This window comes from Prosopis cineraria, unplaced genomic scaffold (assembly GCF_029017545.1).
Source record: "Prosopis cineraria cultivar Desert tree isolate PC_DT_omini unplaced genomic scaffold, ASM2901754v1 PC1, whole genome shotgun sequence".
In the NCBI taxonomy this organism is placed as follows: Eukaryota; Viridiplantae; Streptophyta; class Magnoliopsida; order Fabales; family Fabaceae; genus Prosopis; species Prosopis cineraria.
Genome location: NW_026555332.1, coordinates 3581464 through 3590823, shown reverse-complemented (window position 1 = coordinate 3590823; position 9360 = coordinate 3581464). Strand labels below are relative to the sequence as shown.

General features: G+C 33.4%; 1 protein-coding gene across 3 annotated transcripts; it reads right to left on the bottom strand.

Annotated features, from left to right (window-relative positions):
• Positions 1-205: 205 nt before the first annotated feature.
• LOC129305199 (dolichyl-diphosphooligosaccharide--protein glycosyltransferase subunit 1B) lies at positions 206-6553 on the bottom strand. Of its 3 annotated transcripts, none has more exons than XM_054945187.1 (9): positions 6417-6553; positions 5375-5419; positions 4228-4859; positions 3319-3466; positions 2656-2835; positions 2482-2550; positions 1202-1291; positions 497-644; positions 206-395 (listed from the first exon to the last, which is right to left on the bottom strand). In XM_054945187.1, the coding sequence occupies exons 1-8, from the start codon at positions 6531-6533 to the stop codon at positions 522-524; spliced, it is 1404 nt and encodes a 467-aa protein (XP_054801162.1). In that variant the 5' UTR covers positions 6534-6553; the 3' UTR covers positions 206-395; positions 497-521. The 3 variants fall into 3 exon arrangements, with proteins under 3 accessions (XP_054801162.1, XP_054801171.1, XP_054801156.1); XM_054945196.1 differs by having other exon boundaries at positions 206-388; XM_054945181.1 differs by having other exon boundaries at positions 206-644.
• Between the last annotated feature and the right edge of the window lie 2807 nt (positions 6554-9360).

Genomic DNA, 9360 nt, shown 5'->3' with positions numbered 1-9360 from the left:
AAGGACAGGGCAATGGACAGATGATTTGGTTTTCAAGGAAGACATTAAGATGGCTTCTCAAAATATATTACATAACATCCCACTGAAGGATTTTTCCCTGGGTATTGTGGGTGGTCAGGTGATATCCAGATTATATTTCATGTGATTCAACTGTATCAATGGAATGGCTGAAATAACTTCATCCACGAAATTGCATAACATGCCATTGCAAAAGTTTTCTTCTCATAAGCTTGACACAACCATTGTAAAGTAAAAAGTAGACAATCCTGAATTCCTGGTATTCTCTAACTTAATAACATTATAAAAATTTAATGCTGCCATATATCTAGTTAAATTTCTACAAAAAGTTGTTTGACCTTACATCAAATGACCCCCAGCACACTTGGATCTGCTTGCTGCGGGTTACGCAAGTTAGTCACCAGAGGCCACATTTACACCTAAACAAATATTTCAAAAAGAAGGGAAAAAAGAGCGGGGGGCCGGGGGATTAGCATACCTTACTGGAAACAGATACGTGCTCATCACTTGCGTATGGAAAGATCAAGGTGAAGGTATGACACAGCAGCCACGAAGAAAAAGAAAAATGCAGATACCAGCATTAATGGTTCAGCAAGCATGAATATAGGGTTGAAACTGTAGTGGATCTACAGAAATAATGGAAAGCATGGTTAGACACCACCGATGGAATACAGTATTACATGAAAGAGCAAAACAGAACGGTAAAATCTTTTTTTTTTTTTTGTTGGGGGGGGGAGGGAATTAAAGAATGATTATGAAAATTGATTAAAAATTAACAGTTAGTCTAAGATGCACAATAGTCACGGTGTTGAAAAGTATCAATTCCACATCTTCCCAAAAGACCCAGAAAAAAAAAAAAGCAGCAAAATATGCTTCAATCAAACATAAAATTCCATACGTCATCATCTAAAAGCAATATCAACAAAGGCTACAGAATTTTCAAATAAAACTATGAAACATAGGGTCATCGTTCCCAACTAGATTTAGGCCACAATTAGACTTCAATCTATCTGCATTCACTTGAGATAGTTTAAAGGGCGGTCTCGTGAAATCAACACTTTCGTTTCATTAACATCAGATCACACGTTTGAAGGAAAATTTACTTGTATATGGACTTCATGTAATATCCAAATTTTAAACCAGCTTTAAACAGTAATTTTTTTTTAATTGAGTCTAATAATACCTGGAAAGGAATGTTATGTTCGGGCACTACATTTCTTTTCTCTAAAACCACCACAGTCCTGCCGACAACGTCAAGGTATGAATACTTGGTCTGCAAATGTTCAACAAAAAAAAAAAAAAAAAAAAAACAGTTAGCTGCAGTTGATCAAATGCTTTATCACAGAAAGTCAAGATCTGCCACAGCAGAATTACACACAATTTATCTGGAGAAATCAAAGTTACATGTGCGCTGCACGCACAATTGACAGCAACATCTCTGTCATTTTTCTTAAGTTGGTACAGCTGCAGCAGATGCTCTATTCCTGTTATGGTTTTATTTCTAATATAAATTTGCAGGATTCTTGTTGTTAATGTATTATGACATATATGCCCAGGGACAGCCAAAAGTCACTCAAATCTAGTACCTAGAACCATTTTATCACTTGTAGCATTGTAAGTAGGGATGCATTGCTAGTGATGACACCCAGCTCCTTGCTGGAATGCATCACCTAGGAACTGATTATCTTGCCAGGTTGACCAGACGCTTGGATCTAAGCGACAGCCAGTTTCCATATGCTTAGACAACCACCTATAATCCAGGCATTACAATTCCCTAACCATTCCTCACCTCCTTGAAAAGATAAATTTAACTTGAGAAGGTGCGATACCTTTGAGCCATCAGATAACTGCCACAAGTTTGTCTATAAGGGTTATCATAACCATAATCAGAATACATATGAACCTTTTGCCAGTACCTAAAAAATGCATGCTTCAATATGACTTAATGCACGACTTAAATGCATCACTCATCCCAAGTATGTCTATCCAGTGAGGGTGTATGAATAATCTCAATGGCATAAAATATCTTTGAGTTGTAATGAATGTCTTGGTTGTTGTGATATAAAGACTACCATTTCTAGAGTCCTACCCCAGCTGCTTCTACCAACAAATACTTTCATACACTAGTAACATATTAACCTTAAAATAGTGTAGGCCAAAATTTTTCTTCTTCTAAAAAAGCCAGATACTGTGAATTCTCCATAAACAAAACATATATAACGAATGTTTCCATCACATCCCTTAATGGGTGTTTCCTCAAGAGACATAACGTGATTGAAAGCCTTAATTAACAAAGTAATACATTTATTTTCTATTTTTTCTGTTTTATTCTATTTATTATATCATATTCATTCTTCTGCAGGTGATTGATAGATGAATTTACTATGAAGGGGGAAACACTGGCCGTGACTGAAAATTATTCACAACTAATGGGAACTGATCCCTAATTATAAGAAAAATTACCTCTAGATGTTGCTCCACGGGAAATGAAACCACGGCTTTGGAATCTCTGGATCCCTCTGGTAGCACAACCTAAAATTCAATAGTCCTAACCTTTATTATTATGTGCATAAGCATTTGAAGCAAAGAGCAAAATTTGGCTTATAAGAACAAAGCAACCGAGAAATTCACACCCACCTTCACAAGCAACTTGTCAACAACTGTATCAGCTAGAGGACAACCAAAAGTGAAGTTGAGGTATCGGCCACCATCTGGAGACTCAAAAAGGAAATCCTCCAAGGGTACCCCATAACCAATGACAAAGGTAGCTTTCCAGCCTCCAAAGAGAGGATAGCGAGGTTCAATTAATAGCTCTGACTGCAGTAAATAAACATGTTAATGATTGTGAGATCAGACATCATAACCTATTAAATAAATATAAATGCAACTTTCAAAATAATTTTCCTCAATTATAACCTCTCAATAGCCAATCAAAACTTTTTGACTCAAAATATCAATGGTAGCCACTAGCCAGAAACACTTAATTTAAACCAAACAATGATGCTACTGACATGAATAATTGTTTAACATATACATCTAAAAAAAAAACATCTCAGTCTCGTCAGAGAAGAATACACAATCATTTGGTTACTTGATGAAACAGCATGACTTGCTTCATAGTTCTTCCTTCAACTCGATTGTTGAAGATAATGGAAAACCAAAAAGAAATGAAAAGGCTTGAAGAAAATAACAAATGTTGCAGATGATATTAAGACAAATGATGCTATTTAACTTGAATATGATTAATCTATGCCAATAGATGAAGGAAGAGAGAAGGATTAACCCAAGGGCATATCTAACCTTAAGAAAATCTGTACGCAAACGCGAAGATGAAATATTCCCAATTCCATCCCGGTAGTATACTGAGTGAACCCTTGGAGGTAATCTCGCAAGCAGATGTTTGAATGAAGATGCCCCAGTATTACCCGGTTTAGTTTGATATTCAACCCTGTCAACAGAAGAACAATGTCATATTGCATTGATATTGATAAAAAAGAAGAAAGCATCAAATTGCGCCCTAAAAATCTAAAGATCAAACAAAGACAACAGACACTAGATATTAATGTATCAGAAGTTTTAATTCACCTGACAACTGATAAATGAAAAATGAGATCACTTTCAGATTTTGACAGCCCAAATTTGACAGTGAAAGTGTTATAATCATCATGGAGCCAACAGGATATGAAATAATCAGCATGAGGTAAAGATGGAGCACGTCGACAATTTTTATAATTTCATGTCCATGTGATGAATGCCTCATAATGCTCCTTTTCTTCTGTTACTTCCTCTATTCACCTATTTTTCTGCTAAATGCAGCAATGAAACACATGATGCATGAAACATAACTTTCAATACTCATCAAACTATTTAGATAGTGCATAAGTAACTGACCATCCCTCAGCACTGTGTGGCCATTTAAGAATAGGAAAAACATAGGACTAAGCATCAAGGTTTAGTGAGAATTTCCAATTCATTAACTTGACATCCAGAATCCATCCCGTATATTTAAATCACTTATGTCCTAAATAAATATAAACAGAGATGGGTCACATCAAAGGTCAAGAGGACAGTTACTTTAAGGAATTGAAAAGAATACTCCTGAAAAATAGGAACTTTTCCCATTTCTTTCATCGTGATTGCACATATTTACCATGGAAAGGCTAAGTTAAAATCCATTCACAAGGGAGTGAGTGTCGGGTAGCAATATACCTTGAAAAAACACCTTTATGTGTTGCCCCTGCATGAACCAGGCTATATCGCTCTGTAACCTGGAGGTTGCCCCAGTGAGATATTTCAATTCCACGTTCTAGCTCCTCAACAACAGCAAATGGATTGTTATTTTCAAAATGAACAAGTATAGGAGCATATGAATATGGGGGTTGATTGTCATATGGCCCATATTTAATCTCTGTACTGGCACGTTTAGTAGGCTCCACCACTGTGAATGATTCCACCCGAGTGCTTGGTGTCTTAATAAAAGTTGTTTGTTGCTTGACATGATAAGGAGACAACAATATTGCACTATCACGGAAATAGACCAACTGTGACTCTGATTGACTTATTTCTACCGGGAAAGGTTCCAGGGAATGTGTCAATATGTAAAGCACTTCTAGTGTGGCAGTTTCACCTTTACTAAGTGGATTTAATAATCTTATAGAGAAATATTTAGTTCCATTTGGTCCAGCAGGTTGATCAGTAGATTTAACATCAAGAGGAACGTAAGTTTTCTTCTTTTTTTTTCCAGTAGTAGCAGCTGCCTTAACTATTGCTAGATGTTCAACTTCTGAAGGTGAAAAGGCAAGATCTACTTCTGATGCAGGAGATGCCCCAGCATTTTCAACCTGAAAGAAAAGCTCTATGAAATACATATTCTTCAAAGTACTAGTATAAGGTTTAATTTAGTAAAGGAGAAACATGATTAGGTAAAAACAAAGAAGAAAAATATTGCATTAAAGAATCTTGTTAATTGGCGGTCCCAAAAAGTTTAAATGTTTAGAAAATGTCTCTCAAATAATATTAGGCTGCAGTGAGCAAATTGAATTAAAAGAAATGCGATTTTATCTACTGGCAACTTTAACAAAGAATATAATGGGATACCATGCGACAGATGAGATGACTTTGTGATTATATAACAACAACAACAAGCCTTTGTCCTACTAGGTGAGGTCGGCTACATGGATTGCAAAACGCCATTGTGCTCTATCATTTATCAATGACTTTGTGATTATAATCAATTTAATTCTTTTCCTCATGGTTGAATATGTAAGGCCAAGCTCATGATCTAGTTATTAACGAAAGAGAAGTAGTACTCAGTAAAACTTTTGGATACAAAGTGGGTTGAAGGGAGGAGGTTTACCTTCAATGTCAAATAAACCTTGACAATGTGAGAAGTCAAGTCAATCTGCAAGGATCATTGAAATAGTAGTCATTACATGTATCTAAGACCAAAAAGAGCATTTGAAATTTTGGACGGAGCCAATGCCAAAGGCTAAATATACAACATATTTCCTCCGAAAGAACAAGATCAGCCACATTTAACAGAAGAAATAATGCTACAATAATTATACACTAGTTATTTTACTTTAACTTAGCAAGAAACTTATTCCATTACACAGAGAGAGAGAGAGAGAGAGAGAGAGAGACTGCATAAGTTGGTTAAGGTGAGTAACGAACCCTCTGTTATTTTAAGGAGCACATTTTCATGCTTCCTTAATTGCCCATGAGTTGAAAGAAAAAATGCTGTGGGACCGAAAGAGAAACATAGAGAATAGGGAATACAAAAATGAGACCATTTTTTCTCTCTAGTTTATTTTCTCTATTCTAAAGTGTTCCTAACAAAGCGGTGGATGGAATAAAACATGAGATGGCCGAAACTGGATTGATTCTGACTAATTATCGGTTTGACAAATACCATAACAGCATCCATGTATGGCATCACAAATTCAGTATATTTATGCTTTCCATTAGGATATGTCAAAACATTTTCCCCGTAGTTTGTATCCTAAACAACATTTCCATATTTCCCTCAGATCTCGAACGATGGATATCCTAAAACACGTTAACCGTAATTAGCATCCTGAACAACATTCACACATGTTCCTCAGGTCTTAAGCGACAACACGTGCCTTAATTGTGTTGATACAAAAGAAAATCAAGACAAACAAGTAGAGACAACAGATAAATTACGTTACAATCAGAATTCAAGAAAACGCAGGCTTCCAATCAGAATAGCAACACGTAACTTCTCTCCCAAGCATTTCCAAGAAGCAGAAAAACATTCGATTTCCACAGAAAATTGAAAACAGACATCCGGAACCAATTTGACGTAAAGATAGCCAGATAAAAATTACTTATGATAAAATGTAAAAGAGGAGAGAAAGTAATCTTGGAAAGCGTACTCTGCGTTCGGCATTGACGATCTGAAGCTCTTGAGAAGAAGCCTGTGAAAGAACTGATAGAAGAAGAGAAATGAAGAGAGCAAGAGGTAATAATCGGACCCGCAGAAGAGCTTCCATTGCTAGCTCTTGGTTACTCCCCCGCAATTGACGAATGAGGAAGACTCGAAGTCTATATACTTACTAGTCTCCGTCTCACCTATGTGGGCCTACTATCTAGCCCATTATTTTATGCTTCAAATGCAATGGCCCATTTTGGGTCCATTTATCCACTTCCTTTTTGGGCCACATTTTCCAATGCTTTCAAGGTGACCCATAATGATCAAGAAAATAGATAAATTAACCATTGATCCTAATAAAAGAGATTATGAGTTTTTTGCTCAAAAAAAAAAAAAAGAGATTATGAGTCTATGACAATGCTCAAACATGACCTTGTTAAAAATAATTTTTAACAATAATTTTTGTAAAAAATATCTCCATTTATGCTTGACAATGCTCAGACATGACCTTGTTAAATGGTCATATAAAAAATAAATAAATCAACTCTTATTGTCCAATGGATTTTATTTTTTTTTTTAAATGTCTCCATTGATAAATGATAATATTCCAGAAACATCTACTCTATCTTATACTAAGACGGGCAAAAAGTGAAAAAGAGATTACATAATGCTTGTGGTTTCATTAAAAGGGTCTTCCATTCAAATTATTGTTAGTCTGTAATATAGTTTTCCGCCCCAATCACAGTTTTTTAATATGAAAATTATCTACTTGACCAACAGAAATAAACTAAACATTTTATACTTTTTGATGCATTGCTTTTAATTATTATAAAATATAAAATTTCCAATAAAATATCAACCATAAACTTAGTCACAAGTTATAAATTTTGTGCCAAATGTGTTGAGGCTTATATCTCGTCTAGTTTTATACCTTGCATACCTCCCAATAACCATTGGGTTGGAAAGCCGTGTATTATTGAATAATAATACATTTCAATTCATCAAGCCATGTGGATATAATAACACAGTACATGATGTGGGCAATACCCGCATAATCTGACTGAACAAATGCTGTTGGGTTATTGGGATTTACATAGCCCACAAATGATGAACAAGAAGCAAAGTTGAAACTAAATTTTTATGTTACCAATTCAATGTAGCTATAGATGATAAAATTTAGCATTAAAAGGATATTTTTATCCTTTAACTATTTATGTAGGAACATCTAGTATCTTAAATTTTTTTATCATATAATATCCCCTTCAACATTTAAAAATGGTACAATTTTATATTTTCTGTTTAAAAAAATTAAGTTTAATCATTTATTGACCTAAAAAATTATAGAAAAAGACTTTAAAAATTACTTTAAAAGGACTCCATAAGAAAATTACTTTATAAGGTACTTTCAATTTAATTATACTCTTAATAATTTTGTTAATTATTTTTAAACTTACGTAATATTTTTATGTTTATCTTTATTTAATAGGATGTATCAATTAAAAATTTTATTATTTACACTCATACTTAAAAATGTTATTAATCACATATCAAAAGATTCAAAATACTTTATATTTTTTGATATAATATTTTAAAAGAATATCTTATAATATTGAATGGAAGAGAGAATACTTCTTTTAATTCCTTATAAATGTCTTAAAAAAATAGAAAACTTCTCTAAATAACAAGATACCCATATATTTTATTTTGGCTCTTATAATTTTAATAACAAGACATGATATGATTGCACAAAGTACAAAAATGAATCAATAAGGAATAATTAAAATTAGGACAAAAGGGTAAATTGATTCTTAAACTATGAATCCAAGAGAGTTTGACACCCTAAATTTATTTGGTACAATATTCCATTTCAATTTTTAACAATGATACAATTTAGCTCTTACTATTAACAAAAGTTAGTTTTGACCATTAATTGACAAAAAAATGATAGAAAAGGATCAAAAAAATTATATTTTTTCTATTAAAAAATGTAAGGCATTTTTTGAGAAGTTAGATGTTAAAAAATGTAAGACATTTTTAATCTTTTAAGGTATAATCATTGTCTTTTTTCAAAAGTGTCTCCATTGATAATGACTTCATATTTATTGTAAGGTATTTAATAAAGTTAAATATGAAAGGATAGAATTAGTTTGAAAATAGATAATTACTTTATTAAGAGACGAGATTCGAATAAAAATATCATATATTTTTGAACAAAAAAAGTAATAAAAGACTCAAAAAATTACAAACAATGAATAAGAAATTTTTATTGGTTATTTTATGTAATTTTTGAAGTTTTTCATTGTCACTTTCTGATTAACTAATAGTTAAACTTAACTTTTATTAACGGTAGGAATTGAATTGCGTCGTTTTCAAAAGTTGAAAGAAAATATTATACTAAATAATGAATTTAGAATCCCAAGCACTCCCTTAAACCTATAATTTAAAAGCCAACTTAGTCTTCTATCTTAAAATAATGACATGTTTTAAAACAAATAGAACAATCTAGATATTTTATTTTATCTCCTTGAAAAATGTCTGAAACACCTTGTATAAAGAATGGTTTCGTTATAGGCTCAAGTTATTCGGAGTAAGTATAAGTGTGGAAGTGATTTTATTCCGAGTATTGAAAGATCGCGTGCTGGATCCCCTTTATGGCGTGGTATTAGGAATAATTGGGAGAATGTGGAGAAAGGTTTAGAAAGGATCCAAAATAGAGAAGGGAATGGGGTTGTTAGATGGAAAGAAGAGAAGAGTGGGAGATTCACCATTAAATCTGCGTATGAGATGCTTGTTGAGAATGCCCGTGATAATGATCCTGTTTGGAACCGTATATGGAAATTACAGATATACTTTGAAGATGCAAGCCTTTCATGTGGGCTGCTCTTCAAGATATCTGGGGTCTTATTCTTGCTCTGATGTGTGCAGCGACAAATCTAGGACCCGCAACT